Source organism: Ursus maritimus, unplaced genomic scaffold (assembly GCF_017311325.1).
Source record: "Ursus maritimus isolate PB19 unplaced genomic scaffold, ASM1731132v1 scaffold_3, whole genome shotgun sequence".
NCBI classification, from domain to species: Eukaryota; Metazoa; Chordata; class Mammalia; order Carnivora; family Ursidae; genus Ursus; species Ursus maritimus.
Window position 1 is genome coordinate 409,077 of NW_024425563.1, and position 21,453 is coordinate 430,529.

At 41.2% G+C, this 21,453-nt stretch overlaps 1 protein-coding gene across 4 annotated transcripts in view; it reads left to right on the forward strand.

Annotated features, from left to right (window-relative positions):
- The window catches only part of ESYT2 (extended synaptotagmin 2), an 80,994-nt gene that overhangs the window by 29,962 nt on the left and 29,579 nt on the right, over nt 1-21,453 (forward strand). For all 4 annotated transcript variants that reach the window (XM_040643745.1, XM_040643743.1, XM_040643746.1 and 1 more), the window contains exons 4-8: nt 2,859-2,935; nt 6,769-6,841; nt 7,085-7,174; nt 13,920-13,975; nt 19,037-19,157. In XM_040643745.1, the coding sequence (XP_040499679.1) occupies nt 2,859-2,935; nt 6,769-6,841; nt 7,085-7,174; nt 13,920-13,975; nt 19,037-19,157 (417 nt within the window). The remainder of the gene's footprint in view (nt 1-2,858; nt 2,936-6,768; nt 6,842-7,084; nt 7,175-13,919; nt 13,976-19,036; nt 19,158-21,453) is intronic.

The window sequence follows — 21,453 nt, forward strand, 5'->3', positions numbered from 1 at the left end:
GGTACTTCAGATTACTTTCTAGAGAAAAAATTGCTCCTGGTGAGGGTCTAGCAGGCTGTCTCTGCAGCTCATCCTAGTTCTGCCTCATGTGAGACGCCTCCCCTTGCCTGTTGGGAGGTCCTCACGTTGCACTCTTTCTTCCCCTGTGGTCTTTGGCCCGTTCAGTTTCCTTCGGTGGTTTCTCTCAGCTCCTATCATGTCTTTCTACCCCACATCCTTCTGTCAGAATTACCTTTGTACAGTTTTTCACAGTCTGTCTAGTTGGAAAGGGAGTTTGATATGTGAATTCATACTAAAAGTATAGTAATTGACAACAAACTTAAAGGTGTTTACCCCCTCAAGATGTTTAAAAACAATAATTAAGGACTCCAGTTCCAGGCTTATAGAATCGCATTAATTACATAGATGAAGGGAAAGATATATTTTGTTATTAGAATCATATACCAAGAAAAACTGCTAATTCCTAATATTCCTTCTAGTGAAAGCCTCAAGACAACATCTAAATTAGTTGATTATGGTTAGGTGCTGCTTTTATTTTTTTAAGTCAGTGTTTACAGTGATTAGCAACAGTTCAGGGTAACGTTTTTTTTAATTGATGTATAATTGACATATAACATTGTATTACTTTCCAAGGTAACATTGTTTTGTATGCCTAATGAAAATTCAGAATTCAGTAGTACTTTAAATACACCTACACAGTTTACACACATTTAGTGCACGCACAGTAGAGCCACACAACATGCCATCACCATATGCTGCAGTTCACATGTCCTTGCTTCAGACCATCAGGGTTTTAATAATGTGGCCAAGGAGTGTCTGACCTGGTTGCTGTGTTGTGTTTGTCCATGCCCCCGGGCTCATTCCCATCCTGTAATCCCAGAATGCTCCATTTTAGCTACAGTTACTCAAAATCTGGGGTCTCCACTGACGACACATGTGCTGTACGTAGTCACTTTTCCTCTTAGCTGTGAGGTCTTCAGATCATCCTGTTGTTCAAGTGCCTGCACAAGACCCCTATGTAATACTTACCTTTCATATGTATTTTACCTTCTCTGACCTAAAATGATAACAGATAGGAAAACACAATTACAAGGTAGAATGCTATGTGAATATGAAGCAGGGGTTCACTTTTTCTGTAAAAAGCCAGGTACTATGTATTTTAGGCTTTGACAGCCCATAGGATCTTTGAGGTATATTCTCCTCCCGCCTCCATTTCTTTTATAATCATTTAAAAATGTAAAAACCATTCTTAGCCAAAGGCTAAATTTAACCTGCAGGCTATGTTTGCAGTCCCCTAATGTAAGATGATATGCTTGTGTTTGTGGAGATTTATAATTCTAACCCCAGCTGGATTTGTTTTAGGGAGAATTATGTTCACTTCCTATTACACGTTCTTTAAGTTTGATACTAAGATTATCCTTGGAGAACAGGAAGAATGTTAAAAGTAGTGCTGACTCAGCAAAGGCAGCTTGGCATCATTATTAACTGCACTGGTATCTTACAAGTACAGGCGAACTCGGGCTATCTGAGGAAGGAACAGGCCAGAAGAACATGCAGAGCCTTGAGCAGGATTCTTTGTACACACCCGATGTGCTGGCTGAATCCCTCAGTCAGCTGAGTTCTGTTGCCTTCAGGTGTTTGTCCTATGTTGGATAATGCTTGGTCATCTGGAGTGGGGTTGGCCTTGCTGCTTCTCCTAACCTCAGATGTCATGTTAAGTGGAGGAAGAGAATATTATCTAATGCAAACATTTAAACTAAAGGTCTTAAGCCACCTATACCCCATTTTCACTCAACATAGTGATTTGAACTGTGTTCTCTGTGATTCATAGTCTGTGCATGTCTGAGCCAGTATCAGGGAAAAGGCCAGGAACCTAGGATAGTAGGAAATGTGGATGCTCAAAGACTTAGAGTTTAGTTTTGTTTTTAAGATTTTATTTATTTATTTATTTATTTGTAAAAGAGAGCACAAGCAGGGGAAGCAGCAGGCAGAGGAAGAAGCAGACTCCCTGCTGAGCAAGGAGCCCCATGTGGGGCTCAGTCCCAGGACCCCAGGATCATGACCTGAGCCGAAGGCAGACACTGAACCAACTGAGCCAGCCAGGCGCCCCCAAAGACTTAGAGTTTAATCCTGCAGCTAGTTGAGGGGTAAGATGTTAGGGCACCTAAATGTCACAGTAAGCTGTAGTACTCCAAAGGTAAGGAATTTCTTCAGCTTGAGTGTTTGATGCTCAAATAAGAGGTTGAGAACATTCCTAGAAGCAATCTCAAAGTAATAAAATGGGAGGGTTTGAAATGGTGTTACAGCTGGGTCCTTGAAACATGACATTTATTATAATCTGCCTTTTCTTTTTACAATCATGTTTCTATCATGTATCAGATTAAATTAAGATTAGATTAAAATTATACCTACAGCCAGTATTTTGATTTACTTAAAAGCCCTGTTTTTGTGAAAATTTTAAGAAATGAAAAATTATAAGACATAAAGGGAAAAAAAGGAAGTTATGTTTCAAACCATGTAAGAACAGAGTTAGAGGGAAAGGATCAGAGTAAATTGGAAGAAACAAAGGGCCACGGGGTTTGACCTTTAAGCGCTCACTGCACACCAGACACACTCCTTATGTCCTTCGATTTCACAGTAACGTCATTAGATAGATGCCATTATTATCCACACTTCACAGATGAGAACACTGGAGAACGAAGGCCTACTAACTTGCCCGAAGTGAAGCAGCTAGTATGCTGTGAAAGCAGTTTAGTCCCTGTAGCCTCGTGCTACGCTTGTTCTCATCCTATACTGTGTGTAAAGTTTGGGTTTATTTTTTAAATAAGTATTTTAAAATAAGCTGCCTCTTATTTCAGCCCCTTAGGATCAATGGTGTTAAAGTGTACACTGAAAATGTGGACAAAAGGCAAATTATTTTGGACCTTCAGATTAGGTAAGTTCTTATTTGTGTTATATTTGTGTCATAGTGAATGACCTGTAATGTCCTTTAGCTGTACCCATTAAAGTGGGAGATACAATGAGCATATTTCTTAGCTGATATTTGGTGGAATTTGACTAAATTGTTGAAGACCCACATTTATTTACTTTCTGTGTCTTGATTCCTGATAGCCTAGATAATTGCCAATCATAAGCATATTTAATTTAAAAAATTAAAGACACTACAAGAAAACTACAGACCCATATCTGTTATGAACACTGATGCCAAATTTCTCATCAAAATATTAGCAAACTGAATTCAGCAATGTATTAAAAGAATTATACACCATGACCAAGTGGGATTTATTCCCAGGATGCAAGGATCCTTCAACATAGACAAATGAATCAAGTGCCACGTTAACAGAATGGAGGGGGAAAAGCCACATGATCATTTCAGTTGATGTAGAAAAAACATTTGACAAAATTCATTATTTTTCCATGATAAAAACACTCAGCAAACGGGAAACAGAAGAAAACTACTTCAGCATAATAAAAGGCATATGTGAGGGGCGCCTGGCTGGTTCAGTTGGAGGAGAGTGTGACTCTTGTCTCGGGGTCATGAGTTCAAGCCCCACATTGGGTATAGTGATTACTTAAATAAATAAATATTTTTTAAAAAGGCATATGTGAGAAACCCCAGCAAACATCATCCTCATTGGTGCAAGACTAGGCTTTTCTTCCAAGATTAGGAGCAGCCATGTCCACTTCAACCACTTCCATTTAACATGGCACTGGAAGTCCTAGCCAGAGCCTCTAGGCAGGAATAAAAAGACAAGGCATCCAGGTTGGAAAGGAGGAAGTAAAATTGTCTCTGTTCGCATGTGATATGATCTTATATGTAGAAAACCCTTAGGATTCCACAAAAAAAACTAGTAGAACTAATAAATACAGCAAAGTAGCAGAACATAAAGTCAGCACACACAAGATCATTTCCATTCTGTATGCTAATAATGCACAGTCCAAAAATGAAATCAAGAAAGCAGTCTCGTTTACAACAGAGTCAGAAGGAATAAAACTCTTGGGAATTAACCAAGAAGGTGAAAGACTTGTACAAAGAAACTATAAAACACTGCTGAGAGTAACTATAGAAGACGTAAGTAGATGGAAGGCGTCCCACCCATGTTCTTCGTTTGGAAGACTTAATATTATTATATGTCAGCACTAAAAGCAATCTGTAGAATCAGCGCAATCCGTGTGATCACATGTCCAATGAGCGTTTAATATCTGAAGGTATAAAGAACTCCTGTACCTCAACAACACACAACCCAATTCAGATATGGACAAAAGGTCTTAAATAGACATTTCTCCCTAGAAGATGTACAAATGGGCAGCCAGCACATGAGAAGATGCTCCCCTCATCGGTAATCAGGGAGCTGCGAATCAAAACAGTGAGCCACCACCTCATACCCATTAGGGCAGCTGCTGTGAAACGAGAAAGCAGCAAGTGTTGGCATGGACGTGGAGAAACTGAACCCCTTGTGCAGTGTTGTTGGGAATGTAAAACGGTACAGTTGCTGTCAGAACAGAAAAGTTGTTCCTCAAAAAGTTAAACAGAATTACCATAAGACCCTGCAATTCTGCTTCTGGGTCTGTTCCCAAAAGAACTGAAAACAAAGTTTCAAAGAGATGTCTGTACACCTACATTCGTAACACACAATAGCTGAAATGTGGAAGCAACCCAAGTGTTCATCGACAAATGAATGGGTGAGGAAAATGTGGTCTGTACGTGCAGTGGAATTTTAGTCACCTTTAAAAAAAAAAAAAGAATTCTTCATGGTGAGCATCAGGTGATTAAAATAAAAACTTAAAAAAAAAAGGTGACTTTGGGATATAGCTGATCATCTAATACCATTCTAAAGCTAAAAAAAGAAAAGGCAATTCTGATAGATGCTACAACATGGATGAACCGTAAGGATGTTATGCTGAGTGAGGTAAGCCTGTCACAAAAAGACAAATACTGTATGATTCCACTTACATGAGGTACTTAGAGTGGTCAGACTCAGAGAGAAAGAAATTGGGGTGCTCGGCACCAGGGCCTGGGGGAGGAGGAATGGTAAGTGGTTTCATGGGGACAGAGTTTCAGTTCTATAAGATGGACGAGTCCTGGAGACGGTGGTGGTGATGGTCGCACAACAGGGTGAATGTGCTCGATGGCACTGAACTACACACAAATGGTGCACATGGTCCACTTTACGTTCTGTATATTTTGCCACAATAAAAAATAATTGGGAAAAAGATTAATTGACAGTCTGCCAGGTACCACACCTGCAGATAAAGGTGGTTTTGTTTAGTTCCTGTCCTCATTCTTTGTGAACTTGCTCATGGCTTCCTGCATCTCTGCGAGGCCTAGTAACACAGCTGTGTAAGGGGCAACTGCTGAAGTGTGTCCACTGACAGACTGGGTTCATAGTTTTGTTTCCTATTTTGATCCTTGACTAAGGATCCTTTTATTTTATAATGTTGTGTTTGAGCTTCTGAAGTGTATAAATGTAGTAAATGTACAGAGTTGGTACCAATTACCTTTATTTTAAAAAGGAGCATTGATTGCCTCTAATGATATGATGGAAAATTCTACATCTTTAAAATATCAGGCATTGCTGCGAACCTTGTTGTCATCGGTGGGATAAAAGGAAGCTCCACTGTGTCTTCAGCTCAGCTGTACCCTGGGACTGTCCACTAGTCTGATAATGAGCTTCATGAGGATGGAAACCATGTTCTCATTCCAGCACCAAGAGAGGATTTCATGCACATTTCTTAAATAAACATTTGAATGCATCAGTTAATGGGTGGCATTGTGAAGACGCAGTCTGGCTTTCATGTTTTTAGCAGTCACAACAATGTATGCAGATTGTGCTGCTCAGATATTTAGGTCTCTAGAGTAAATCATTCCACTTTTTTATGTGTTCCAGACTGGGACTTTAATTAGGTTATAGGCGGTAGAGATGGGGAAGGAGTAGTTGGCATATATTAGGAAATAAAATGATCAGGTCTTAGGGTGAAGAAGAGGAAAGTTTTGAGCTGGTTTTTTAACAGCTAGATACAGAATCATGCTCCGTAAGAATAATCTATAGGTGCTGGCTTTCGCACCAGGACGTAAATATTGGAAGAATTCATCCCAGATGCCCTTCATTAGTATTTCACTTGTGTGCTTAGACACTCTCTTTCCAGCATTCATCAGACTGCCCCCAGATGTTCTCGCTTTTGAGGGTGGGAGTCAAATCACGGAGACCCCGCACAAAACAGATGATGTTTCATGTCCGTATTAATAGATGTAAGCCTGACATTCGGCATCATACTATATTCTTGTTTCGTTTGTTTCATTTTGTATTAATGATTGAAATGGCTTAATCACTGAGTAAAATTGGTGCCCCCAAAACGCATCATTTCTAACCTTTGATGTCACAGCTCTGGGGCGCTGTTGTTAGTTTTCTCACAACCAGGGAGCGTGGGCGCAAAATTTACTTCTGGTGAGATATAATCTAAGCTTTTTTTTTTAATGTTTTAAACCAACACAGTTGTATATAAAACAAATAAAAACTACATTCCAACCAGAGACTGATGCAGAAGTTGCACTTTGAGAAGTGATATGTGTAATCTGTGTGGCAATGTCGAATCTGCTAGCAGGGACATCTGCTATTCTGGACAGTAAAATACTCAGACATGGGGCTTAGGTTACAGTTTTGCCTACAGGCTGGTTTCGGTTGTTTTGCTATCATTTTACTTAGATTATATACCTTGCAGGTCTGTGGTGATTAAGAGGCAGTAATACAGAACTTTTTTCTTTGCTAGTTTTGTGGGAAACTGTGAGATTGACTTGGAGATCAAGCGATATTTTTGTAGAGCCGGTGTGCAAAGTATACAGGTAAGGTTTTTAAAGTTTCATAGTCTTCTAAAATTCTCTATGCTCTATTCAAAAAGTAAAGTGAAGTTTTTATTAACTCAGAATTTCTTTGAAGTTAAGTTTTTTATTTGTAGGTTATACTTGAGAGAAACATGAAGTCAGATGCTCAGAAGTCACTAAGATGATCATGTGTCCTCCTTGCATCAGTAGATGGCCTGTGGAATTGTCTTCTATGACATGTTTTGGTTTCCCATTTGAATTTAGATTCATGGTACGATGCGGGTGATCCTGGAACCGTTGATTGGAGACATGCCCCTAGTGGGAGCCTTGTCTGTCTTCTTCCTTAGGAAACCAGTAAGTCAACATTAATTTCATTTTTCCCATTAACTGACAAGGATGTGTAAAGCAGAGAAACATAGTCTGTCCTTCTCTCACATTTCCCTTTTCTGATACATGAATCCTTTGAGTGTTTTTATACTTCTTATGCTCTTAATGGAGGGCTTCATCTCTTAATAGACAGCTTTTTTTTCCTGATTACGAAAAATAATATGTTTGTTACAGAAAATTGGAAAGCATAGACTTTTTTAAAAGTGTAGGTTGTAACTAACATTCAGCGCCTGTCACCAAGTGTGATTTATAGATATTTGCTCATCTAATCCTTATTAACTTTACAGTGAGTACTAACATAGTTTCCTTTTACTGACCAGGAACTGAGAGTCTAATTTGTCCAAATCACAAAACCAGTAAGTCGAGGAGCCTAGGCTGACAGAGTTGCTGTTCTCATACTAACCCGTAAGCCTCCTTGCAACCCCTGCCAACAAAGGCTGCTATCATTCGCATACAATGCCTCTCTGTCATGGTGTGTTTATATATGATTATTTATGGAATATATATATATTCCACATTTTCTTATAAGTAGTCAATACTTGTCATTATTAGCTCAAAAATAAGACAATAAAAATATCATTCCTACCTAGACTGACTCCTCACTTTAGCCCCTCCCCCTCCCTTTGACTCTTCCTAAGGTTCCCCCCTCACCTGGGTGGCTCCTTACCTACAAGCCTCTTCCTTGTGTGGATCCTACAGCCTCTGACTGGCTTCCTGCCTTGGCTCTGTCCTCAGTACGCTTCACCACTAGGGTTATCTTCCCAAGGTGCAAACTGACCCACTAGGGAGCATCTCTCCCTTGTAGACAGTCATCATGGTCTAGGTGGGCTCTCTCTCTAGCCTCATGTCCTGGCACTGCCCCTGATGAGCATACCGATTTCCAGCCACAGGGAGAAGTCATAATCCAAGGATAGTACCAACTGCCATCATCTCTCAACATCTCCCTTTGTCTTTTCCTGCTCCCAGAACACTGTCTTTGTCCCTTTGTGTAATCCCTTCCAAAGACACAGGTAGTTGGCTTCCCCTTGTGTTCCTGGTGCCATCCTGCCCCGTATGTTGTGGCATACTTCTTGTTAACTCTTTGAAAGCCACAGCCATATCTGTCTCCATACAGTTCAATAAATGTCTGATGGATGAATTGACCTGCTTCTCAGTTATCTTTTCATGATATGCCATTTTTATAACTTTTGTGAGTCCTTTTCGGAGGTACCATTAACATTATGTATAGTTTAAAACAGGAATATTAATTCTTACGATTTGATTTAAATAACTTAATACAAATTATTGTTGTTGGGTTTTTTAAAATATGGGTTTATTTAGACCAGACTACACGTGGTATTTTTTCTGTGTAAAAATGAGAGAATTAAGTGTCTTCACTTTTTTACCCCTAAAAGTACTTCTCTGATTTGCTTTTTATTGCTTAAATAACAGGCTTATTTTGAATGTATTTTAACTACATAAAACAGTAAAATTAAAAAAGGCATTAAAGAATCTCTGTATTAAAATTTAATGTATTAAAATTTTGAAAAATGAAGAGCTCCATAAAAGATTTAAAATTCGTGTCTTTTTTTCCCACATACCAGTTGTTTAAAAGCCATTATATGCTTAAGAAACTTCCTTCATTAATGAATATTAAAAACTAATCTTTAGTAGATGGCTAAGTATTTTTGATTTACAGGAAACTTTTTCACAATTAAAGACTTTTTTTCTGTTCAGAAAATAAATCCAAATCTTTAAGTCTCCCTCAAAACTTAGTAGTACTCTTCCTTAGGTTGGATCTTCCATAGGTATATTTACTTTAAAAATAACAGGGGCGCCTGGGTGGCTCAGTCATTAAGTGTACGCCTTCGGCTCAGGTCATGATCCTGGGACCCTCAGATGGAGCCCCTGAGTTGGGCTCCCTGCTCAGCTCCCGCCCCCCCCCCACCCGACTTGTGTTCCCTCTCTCGCTCTCTGTCAAATAAATAAAATCTTTAAAAAAAAAAAATTGTAATGTAACTTCCAAACAAAATCTTAGTGTCAGAAATGGATGAGGCTGTGAAAAGTTCGGAATCATTCATTTCCTTATATGGTGAGTAAAGTCGCCAAACATATGCTTTGGAGAGAAGGGAAATTTTTTTTTCCAGTTATTTTCGACTGGAAAATATGAGAACAGAACTCACTACTGGTTGCCAAGTAATTCTTCCTCACCCCTAAGGAAAAATACAGCTACAAAGATTTGGGGGTTTTTGGCTATCCAAATGATTTAGAAGAGTAGTGCCAGAGACTCTTTTTGAAACCTTTGCACATCTTTGTTCTTGTTGATTTGTTTCAGTTAGTTTTGATAATGTGCTACTTATTTAAAAAAAAAAAAGAATTTCTAAAGCAACAAATTTTCAGAGTACCGCGAAGGTGGTATGTATAATGGTTAAGTGACAGACTTGGGTTTCTCCAGTCTGGTCTTCCACACCTGGTTTTTGTCTTCTGACCGTATGCCTTGAACAGTTTTTTTAATCCTTCTGAGCCCAAGTCTCCCCGTCTGTGACACGGGGACTACTGCCTCGCAAGACGAAATGTCAGTAGATCTAAAAGAGTAGGTGCCTGGCTCATAGTAAGTCCTCAGAAATTAATTAAACCTACAGATAGGTTTAGCATTCTGGTAGGTCTTAACACCAGAAGTCAAGTGTTGGTAAACACAAAAACTTGGGTGAAGGTTCTGGTAAGAGCGAGAACCAGCCAGTGTCTCCCCTTGGCTGTTTTGCAGGGAACTGGCCCACTCATGCTAACCTGACTGTTGAAACTGCCTCTGGCATACACTCGGAGGGGTGTTTCGGAATCCCCAGCTCTATTCCAAGAGCACAGATTAGCCTCAAGTAAATCTAGCAAGTTTCTTCCAGCGCTCATACAGAAGATGATCTGGGGCATGCCCACAGTGTGTTTATCCTAAGAGTGTCCTCCCCGCTAGCAGAGTCTTTGAACCACAGATTGCATTTCTCCATCTGTAAAAATGGAAATATCTTCCTTTTACAGTGACCATGAGAAGAACTTGAATCCTGTTAGCTATAGGTCCAGCAACCGAGATACCTTAATCAAAGGAAGGGAAGAAGGAAAGGCTGTACTTAAATGAAAATAGCATGTACTGCTCTCTCATGAAACCTACTGGAATGCAGAATTTAAACCCTGAGTGACTGTCACCCATGCCTGATGTGCCTTTGCTCCATTCTCTCTTCCCTCTGAGACTGGCTTCCTCTGTCCTCTAGTTCATATGCGGGAAACAGAACTGCCAGTGCACTCAAGAGGTAGGGAGTCTTCCTGCCTTCCCTTCTTTGTTCCATCTGTGTCAGGTATGGACCCCTAGACTGGCTGGGAGGAGGAAGCTTGCAGTGTTTGGATCAGGCTCCTGGAAGCCAATTCCTTCAACCCTGTGTAGAAGGCAGCAGTGAGGTGGAGAGGCAGACAGGTCCACCAGAGTGTACCAGATTGGAGAGGGTGCACACTTAGACCACACATCAAGCACCTGGGAGCTTCGGAGGGGCTATTTATCCTGCCAGGTGTTCTTGGAGTTTCCTGGATTGTGGTTTGATATCTTTCATTAGGGGCGCCTGGGTGGCACAGCGGTTAAGCGTCTGCCTTCGGCTCAGGGCGTGATCCCGGTGTTCTGGGATCGAGCCCCACATCAGGCTCTTCCGCTATGAGCCTGCTTCTTCCTCTCCCACTCCCCCTGCTTGTGTTCCCTCTCTCACTGGCTGTCTCTATCTCTGTCGAATAAATAAATTTAAAAAAAAAAATCTTAAAAAAAAAAAAAGATATCTTTCATTATTTTGGATATTCTTGCCCTATCCCCATAGTTGGAACAAGGGAGCTCCCCACTGCTCTGACCTGTACTGGGTTTCAGGGCTAGCGCCCTTCCAAGTGACCTTGCCTTCTCCTTGTGCTTATGTCTTCGGTGGGTCTTAATGCAGGAGTGAGTCTGCATACCTGCCTCCAGGAATACAGGATCTAATAGGGCCTGGGATGGTGTCCTGCTCCCCCAGACTTAGAGGGTATTCTTCTCCTCTCCCCATCTGCAGTGAGCCTCCACCTATGTGTCCCTTTTCGCAGTGGCTTCTCTTCCTTACCATGGAAGGTGGAGTTTGGGTCTTTCCAGTAGCAGCTGCTCCCTCCCTGACCTCACCCCTGTAAGAAGTGTTTTCCCCAGTCTCTGTAGCACACACTGCTCAGCCCACCTACTGGGTTTCAGATGCCCTGTGACTGGATTTCAAAGGGCTTTCTCTGTCTCACCTGCACCTGGCCTTTAGCAATTAGGATTTAGCTAGAACCTCTCAGTTGCCCTGTGGTGGCCTTAGCCACTCTTGGAGCTGCCTCTGAGGAAGCATTTCAGGCTGGTGGCCCTGTCACCTCAGCTCTTTTTGTGCATTTGTGATGCTCTTGCCAGTTTTTTACATCCCAGCTGGAAGCTGGAAGTCCCAAGAGTTTCTTGGTCTTCACCACCAGTGAAAATTGACTGATTGAAAAACTCTGGAGAAGGGTGGGAGCCACCAGTCTGTATTTTTAGCAGACTTCCCAAGTGATTCGTGGTCTCTGCTGTACAATTTAACTCACCTAGAACACCTGGCATAGAGTAAGTGCCGAAATAAACAGTTGAACTCTACGTTTCACCACATACATCAGACCATGCATTCATGGAAAAGCAAAGAGGAGAAAGGCATGTCTGTTGTTTTCATGAAATACAGAGATTCATTTGTGTTGTTCCAGTGCAAGTGTAACCACACTACTGATTCCATTTCTCCTAGGAGAACTGCAGCAGCCCAGAGAGGGGATTGGAAAACATCTGCATGCTCAGTTTCTCCCAGAGGTCTCCGTGGTCCCCGTGCAGTGGTTGGGGTGGGAACAGGGGACACTAAATTTAGTTGCTTTTCCCAAACACTGCCTTGCTCCCAGCCCTCTTGTGGCTTCTCCTTCTGTGTGCTCACTTTCCAGACCTCTCACACTTACTCATTCTCACATTCACACTCATTCTTCCTTGTGCTTTCACACTCACACTTGTTCTCACATACACTCACTTATTCTCATGTGCTCACGCTCACATGCTCACTTTCTCACACTCGTCCTCACACATGCTCTCACACTCACGCACTGGTTCACACACAAGCTCTCTTGCCCCTTTCTCGCCCCTCTTCCTGTCCCTGCTTCCCTTTGTTCAAGGACAGGCTAGCTCCTCCTTCAGGGCCTCCAATGGGTCCCTTCCCTGGGGACTTCTTTCTTGGCATTCACATCTCTTCTCAGACCCAGCTGAATCCTGTTCCTGCCTCCCTGGTGTTTGGTTTCTCTGAACTTGGGCGGCATTTAAATGTATCTCCTCATTTTGACAAGGGTCCTGAGAGTAAGCCCTCTGTCACCTGACACTTGATCATCTGTAGTTAAAGTCCCTTCCAGGGGACCCACCTTTGACAGGACCTCTCATTCATCTTTGAGTGTTTCCTGAGCTTTCTGATCCAACAAGATGCCACAGGTTCCTCTCGACAGTTTTTGCCCCAGTCCTGCAATCAGCCGCTTCTTCACAATCCCTTGGAAGATGTATTGAGAGGTCGTGATCAGGGTGCTGGCCAGTGCTGGTTGCCCCAGATTGCCATTGCTTCTACGGCTGTTCTTGGGGTGGGTGGGTATGAGGGCACCAGTAGGAGTTTTTACTGATATTTGCAATAAATTTGTATTTCATTTCTCTTATTCTAAAAAATCTTAGTCTTTCAGGACTTCTTTAAAAAAATTTTTTTCAGTTTTGGTTTATCCAGAAGAATCTTGACTCTTCTAGTTTGTATTTATTTATAACTATATACTTCCCAAAGGGATTTGAGCAGTTTTATTACTACAACTATATGGGTAATTGAGATCATGCAATTTCACTTAGCATTTCTTCTACAAATATAAAGTACAAGTAATTTTATTATGTGCAGTGTGCACTTTGATAAGAAAGCAGTTCTAATCAAGCTGTTTTTTTTTTACCCGTTTATATCCACTAAATGGAACCTTACCTTAGCCAACTATGTAGGAATTATTCTAAGTAAATACCCAAATAGCCACTAGAAAATTGAGCAGATAAAATACAAATGTTGACTGAGTGAATAGAACATGTTCCACTGATATCAGGAAAATGTAAATTGAAACAGATAAAGTACCATGTTTAAACTACCAAACGGACTGATTTTCAGTATCTGTTTTGGGGGAGGTATAAAAAAGAGAAATTATAAATATTCTTAGTGTCCATGAATAAGAGCAAAGGTATATAAATCATTAGATTTTTACCAGAGGATGCATACTAGGAAAAACAACATAAAAAAAGAGATAGCTCTCCATTTACCAACAAAGGACAATGACTGGTAGTTTACAAAGTGAAAAGCAAGGTGTAGGACAGTATTATGAACTAACGTATTTTGCTTATAAAGAAACCTGTATGGGGGCGCCTGGGTGGCACAGCGGTTAAGCGTCTGCCTTCGGCTCAGGGCGTGATCCCAGTGTTATGGGATCAAGCCCCACATCAGGCTCCTCCGCTACGAGCCTGCTTCTTCCTCTCCCACTCCCCCTGCTTGTGTTCCCTCTCTCGCTGGCTGTCTCTGTCTCTGTCAAATAAATAAATAAAATTAAAAAAAAAAAAAAAAGAAAGAAACCTGTATGATTTGATTTGGTAATTGGAAATAATTTGGAAACTTAATATTTGCCCCTTTTTTTAAAACAGCTTATAGAAATAAACTGGACAGGACTGACTAATCTTCTTGATATCCCTGGATTAAAGTAAGTATGATGTCATGTCCTGTAGTTACTTGTTGGTGGTGTAATGTGCGTTTCTGGTGTCATGAAAACAACACAGAACGGGTAAGGCCAGTGTCCACCAAGCAGAATCCGTGCCTCTCAGCAGGCTGTCGTGTGCTGATCAGGTGAAGACACTGGCTAGGCTCTGTTCTCCTGACTGCGTCTGAGACACTGGGACCAAGTGAGCAGAAGGAGAGTGGGTGAGGGTGTTAGAGTGGGTCACTCACCCTTCATTTTACTTTTCATTCATCATGAAGCATCTTTCCAGCTTTAGTGTTTTCTTTTTAACTTTTTATTTTTTTATTTTTATTTTTTTTTAAGTAGACTCCATGCCCAACATGGTGTTTGAACTCATGACCCTGAAATCAAGAGTCACATGCTCTGCCAACTGAGCCAGCCAATTATCCCAAGCTTTGGTGTTTTAGAAAAGTAGCAGCCTTTTAATATTCTGCAAGTTAATTTTTAAATTTGGTTTTTCTTATTTTCTCAGAAAAATAAAGAAAACTTTAAAAATGAATATATGTTTCAGAACTAGCTCTTTGGGTTCTTTTCACGCTGTGCTACTGCCTCCCATGCCTCCAGCAGCTCCTCCACAGGGGGGTAAATGTATGTCCTAGACCTAGGAATGTGTAGGGTCACCCCAGGGCCTGGGTGCGAGAGCTGAGAAGCCTACAGTTTCTGCCTCACATATACTGGGAGTCCATTCATTATTCTGTAGCAATCTCACATCTAAAACATGAGGAAATATGCCCATAGTAAGCTTATGAAGCCATGAACGGCACATCCCTGCTGTGAGGAAAGTGAAGTCTTCCTCAGGTCACAACCATCCATCTCACCTGATGGGAGGTGACTGTTTGCAAAGGACCTATTACTTGTTGCCAAGCAGGAAGTTCTGGAAACCTGCCTTTGCTGTTTACTTTTGTAGTATTTGAAGGTTGAAATGCATTACCTATTGGTTACGGTTATACATGTTCCTAGTAGATAATGTTCCTAATCTGGGTTTTTTTCCTAAAATAGTTCCGAAATTAAATTGGTCTGTTTTTTTTCTATTTCTGTGTGTTTATGTCCCTAAAATGGCCATTAGAAAGAACTTTATATTGTTTCATTATCAGGGAAAATTTAGGACTTTAATAAAATGAGGCATAGTCCTAATAATAAAAATCTTTTTTAGGCACTGTGATTTTAATGGATATAGAAAGTTCTGTTATCTTTAAAAGATCTTTACAAAGAAAGGAGAACTTAAAGAATTGTTTGAGTACTCATTAGGGTACTTAGTTGCAAGCAACAAGCCCAACACAAGTGGTCTTAAATAAGAAAGTAAATAAATGAGTAGGGGGTGTTTGGTTGGCTCAGTTGGAGGAGTGTGTGACTCTTGGTCTTGGGGTCTTGAGATCAAGACCCACATTGAGTGTAGAGATAGCTTAAATAAATAAACTTAAAAAAAAGTAAATGAGTAAATAAATAGTATTTTTTAAGACAGCTTATTCATTTAGCCAACAAATGGGTATTGTACGTGCTCTGAGCCAGCCACTGTTCTTAGTGCTGTGGTGTAGCTGTGCACAGAGCAGTCACACCTGCTGCCACGTAGCTTCCGCTCCTGTGGCTCATCCCGAGCTCATGTCGCTGAGCAGGCTGGAGCGTTGTCAGGGTGGAGTCATGCACAGGCCGGTGTTGGTGTTCAAATGACGCCCTAAGGGCTCTCTGTCTCGCTCTGGACTCTGCTGTTCTCTGCATGGGTTGTTGTCAGGCGGGCCCTTGCTGCGGAGTAGCAGCTTCTAGCTTCTGTTCATGCCTAGTGACTTCAGTCTGAGAAGAACCTTATTCTGCTAGTTCCAGCAAAAGTTCCAGGGCTGACTTCTGTTTGTCCACCCATCCTTGGACAAACCCTGTGATTCTGATGATCATGTTTGGGTCTCTTGCCCACCCCCAGAGGAGGAACAGGGGGACCAGGGTAGGGATGTGGGAGAAGCAGAGGAAGAACTTTCACCAGTATTTTCTGTGGGAACGGATGCTGGTTAGCCAGCCAAATAACAAATCCCTGTTGCCATTTGGTGTAGAAAATGTGTTTGGGATGCGGGGGGAGAGGGTGGGCTTAGTCAGGGTGGATTTCAGCTTGGGTCATGATCTTGGGGTCATGGGATCGAGCCCTGCGTCAGGCTCTGTGCTCAGCGGGGAGCCTGCTTGAGGATTCTCTCTCTGAAATAAATAAATCTTTTTTTAAAAATGTGTTCTACTTTCCTCCTCTTATATCACAGGAGGACTGAAATAAACACGGGCTTGTCAAGCAGCTACCCTGTAAATAGCATTGTATTAGTTCCCTTACAGGGTGAGCCAGAGGGCATATGCTGCTTTTGGCAATCCTGCAGCTGGGGGAATCAGTTCTAAATCATTTATTTAAAAGAGAGGTACAGGGGGGCACCTGGGTGGCTCAGTCGGTGGAGCATGCGACTTTTTTTTAATTTTTTTTTTATTATAATATGTTAGTCATCACACAGTACATCCCTGGTTTTTGATGTAAAGTTTGATGATTCATTAGTTGCGTATAACATCTAGGGTTTTTGAGTTCAAGCCCCATGTTGGGCATAGAGCCTACTAAAAAATAAAAATACGAAATAAAGTAAAAGGAATATATATATACACACACACACACACATATGTCTATATACATTGAGATACATACATATATACACTCCATTTTATTTAATGATATTTAATGATAATGACAGGTTCTCTTTATATAGTAATAGCTTTTAGCTATTTTATAAATAGATTTCTATGCAAGTAGTATATAAAATATATATTCTTATAGTTAGTATATAGAAAAATATACATATCATTTAAAATATATTCTCATGTGTATTAGAAATATGGGGGGAAATACACACCAGTCAGAAACAAAGCTGTGGGGGCGCCTGTGTGGCTCAGTCGTTAAGCGTCTGCCTTTGGCTCAGGGCGTGATCCCGGCGTTGTGGGATCGAGCCCCGCATCAGGCTCTTCCACTGTGAGCCTGCTTTCTCTCCCACTCCCCCTGCTTGTGTTCCCTCTCTCTGGCTGTCTCTCTGTCAAATAAATAAATAAAATCTTTAAAAAAAAAAAAAAAAAGAAAAGAAACAAAGCTGTGGTATAAAAGGTATATATAAAAAAATCTCTTAAATGAAATTATATATTAATACAGGATATATATAATTTATACAAAATTATGTTAAATTTATATAACAATTTATGTAATAAAATATATACATATATACTTAACATAAAATTTGAGCAGTGCTTTCCTACTCAAAGACTTTCTATCAAATCACAGCTATGGCGAGTTTTATGTTATAAAGGTAAATATTCAGTAACTGTGAACCTAACAAATCTTGCCTTGAGCTTTGCAAAATGAACATCTACATGCTGTATTCATTGATAAAAAACGGAACCCAAAGTATTATAAAGTAGCAGTAATACCTGAATTACTGCACTTGACCATAAATTTTGGCATTCCCTATATGTTTCAATGAAGAACCCTAAACTGAGTGGTAAAAGTATAAGAAGGGGTGAGAATTATGATAGAAACAAAACTAAGGTGATGAGCAGGCAGTTCCGAAGGACAAAGAAGACGACCCAAGAGCTGCTCTAGACCGTGACAGCAGCCAGGACAAACAGAGGGGCCAGCCATATGTCGATGCCCCAGGCAACGGTTAGGAGCAGCACTGCAGCCCTGGTAATTCAGGAGGAGACTGGGCATGTACACAATAGGATAGACAGGTGAGCAGGGATGAGGCACCAGAGTGGGCCTTCTGCTGCTTTCCTGGGTGTTAGGCCTCTCCGTCTGCATGGCTAGGGTTGGTGGTGAGGCAGTTGGCCTACCACCATAGCAGTTAAGGGATTCTTGAAAGCATATCATCAAAGGGTTTCCTGTTCCAGCAGATTTTTCAATGTAAACAAAACCAGTATTTGGGGGTGGGGGGAATAGCAAAGTAAGAATATGCTTAGTGACCATATATCCAGTGTCTGCCAGCTGAGACCCTGTCTCTTTAGGGTGTTAACATCTAATTCACTGACGTATTCATAAATAGAGCTGTGTTGTCTGTGGGGTTGTGGGTTTTTCAGTCTTTTTTCCATCTTGGACTGGGAAGTCCTAAGGTAAGACCCCTTCTCTTGTCATTGCATTTGGATACCCAGCTTTGAGCGAGTGTTCAGCTGTTAACGAATGATGGTGACTTTCACTCCTAGTGGGTATTTTTATATGTATGATTACTTTACGTATATCTATTAACAATTTTAACATCTGAGAAGTATTGGCAAGAAGTAAGATTCTCTTGAAACTTCTTAGTTCTGGTTAAAGGTGTTCTTCCACAGCAATGAAACTTCATTTAAGTATGCTTTCAAAAACATTGTCACATACATGTTACTTAATTCTCACATTTACCCCAAAGAATAGGCAAAATATGAAGTACATTTGTTTCTTTATCCTCCCCAATTTTATTCACATTACTGAGTTCTCTGTGCAGTGGTATATAGAATTTCAAAATTATTACAGTATTCAGTACGCAAATACAGTGTGAAGAGAGAATAAACTGTAAATTCTTTTACTTGATTGAAAGCTATGCAAAAATAATGAGAGAAATTTAATGTAAGGAACATGGAACGGGTAGATGGATGTTTGTTTCGGTATTCTTTGCACTTTTCTGGCTGTTTGAAATATGCTAAAAAAACAAAATGTAATGTGTGTTACATTACGTTGATATAAGTCAATGATGAAGTCACACAGGAACATATGAAACATTATTTAGAATATTGTGAAATGTAGCCAGAATATTACCATGTATTCTCAGCTATGTATCTCAGCTATACATATATCCCACATAGTAGTCACCATAGCTGTATTGCAGCTAAAGTTTTGAACTGCTGTCTTAAATATTGTCTTTGAGAAATTAGACAATTCTGACTTTGTAAATGGGGTGTTGTATCATGTTTGTGGTAAGTTTGCTGTTAAAGCGATAACTAGTGTTGATACGCCTGATAGTTGGTTTGTTCTTTTTACCACCCACCTCATAGTGGTTTGTCGGATACAATCATTCTGGATATAATATCAAACTACCTGGTGCTTCCCAATCGGATCACCGTTCCTCTAGTCAGTGAAGTTCAAATAGCTCAACTGCGGTTTCCTATACCAAAGGTAAGTTGCCTGAGCACCCATTAACACTTCCATAGGGAGAAGCTTATCACATACTTGGATGTTGTGACTTCACGTGGTTCTCTTAACGGTGACTTTGCCATATGGATCTTTTTTTTTTTTTTTTAAGATTTTATTTATTTATTTGACAGAGAGAGACAGCCAGCGAGAGAGGGAACACCAGCAGGGGGAGTGGGAGAGGAAGAAGCAGGCTCATAGCAGAGGAGCCTGATGTGGGGCTCGATCCCAGGACCCTGGGATCACGCCCTGAGCTGAAGGCAGATGCTTAACGACTGAGCCACCCAGACATCCCTGCCATATGGATCTTGATGTGGTAGTTTGTTTTATCACACTCCTTAGGAGATTGGCCAGTGTGCATCACAGAGACTTCAGGGCTATTCTTAGACCTCAACCATGAATGTCCAGGGTGCTTATAAGGATTTAATTTTGCAAATATTATTGCAAGTCATAAAGGACTGCTGCGACAGCTTAGTTATCTCAGCACATACTGTTTGCATTATCAAAATGTAACAGCTTTATCTAGGTGATGGGCACTTTGTATAATGACTGGTACAGATTTTCTCTCAGCAGTGAGAGTGTGGTTACCTCTGGAGTCATTTCATAAGCACTGTGGCAGAAACAGTGCTGCTGTTAAAACTGCCCTGGATGGGATGGAAAGGGCAGGGCCTTGATCTCCGTCACGGCCCTGGGGTCTAACAGCAGCTTTGCTTTTTGGGCATATTACTTGGCTTGTGTGGACCTCAGTTTCTGTAAATTGGGGGTGATGCCTAGCACACAGAATTAGGTCACAGATACAGGAGTTACCTTCATTTGAGTAAACTATGTAACCTCAGCGGAAGACTGAGAAATGCTGGTCAAGGACATAGAATTCCCTCCACTGATCAGAGAAGAGGTGCTTGGAGTGGACGGGCCCTCACAGGTTAGTGAGAGCTGTTAACCTTAAAAATAAAATCCCCAGGGGTGCCTGGGTGGCTCAGTACATTAAGCATCCAACTCTTGATTTCAGCTCAGGTCATGATGCTAGGGTGTGGGATTGAACTCCACTTTAGGCTCCTCACTGGGTGTGGAGCCTGCTTAAGATTCTCTCTCCCTCTCCCTCTGCCCCGCCTGCCCCTCTCTCTCTCTCTCTCTCTCTCTCTCCCTCCTTTTCTCCCTTTCCACCCCACCCCAGCCCAACCAAAAAAATAAAAATAAAACTGCCAGTTACTTTACCAGCAAAAATGGGTTTATTCGGGAATGGCCGAGAACTGCAATCTGGGACAATTAAGCTATGGCAAAACCATGGGTGATTCTGCAGAACAAAGGAGAGGAGGCTCTTCTACAGAGGAGAGGGGAGTTGGGAGGGGCTGCTATAAGCTTAAAGTCCATTGGCATAAACTGGGAGCTGGGAAGTGTAGTGGCCTCTCATTGGCTGAGCTGTTGCCAGGGCAGGAGGAAACCTTCCTTCCTCCTGCCGGGATAGTAAAATAGTACCCCTGGGAGATGCATCTCTTCCCGTTGGGTCTGCAGTGGACAAGGAAGTGGTAGAGCCTGCGCACTGCCCCTGCTGGCCTACCGACTCCATTCCAAAGGGGGTTTCCTTTTACCCTCTTTCACAGAGCTTTTCGCACTGGGTCCTTCAACCCATTGCATGTGCGCACTCCAGAAGTGGAGCAGGCAGCCTTGTTGTGTGGTTTCTGTGATGAGTGTGACACTGACACGCACAGGACACTTCCTTTTATTAAACAGAAGATGTTGAGTTGGTCCTATTTCACTGAGCATGTTGTTGTTTTTAGTTTGTTGGCTCAAGCGGAAGGAGACAACTTTCCTTGATGCTTGTTACTTTTTTGTGGTTAAGTTTGGTCTCAGTAACAGTGCACAAATCATCAGACATGTCTGAGCTTTCTTAATTTTTTTTTTAAAGTACCAACACCCCAGCTAATTGATGCCCAAACTAGTTATATTGTTGGCATTCAGATTTAATGGGACCGTGCATATGAGAAAGGCATATCTTTTTTCCTTCACTTAAGATTTTCATCTCTGAAAGCTCAAGAATTATTTTTCATGGAGAAATCCTCATGCTCCTTTGCCACTTACACTTTTTATTCTCTGAGCGTGGTGAGCACTTAGCCCAAATGCAACCTTCCTTAACCTTGTGGGGTTTAAAAGCCAGCACTACTTAAACATGTTGCCAGATTATCTAAACTTTAGACACATTTCCTGTAAACAGGAAATTCTCTAAGTTTTTTAAAGCGTATTTATCTGTAAAAGTGCATGTCTTCCTAGCTGATTGGGTCAG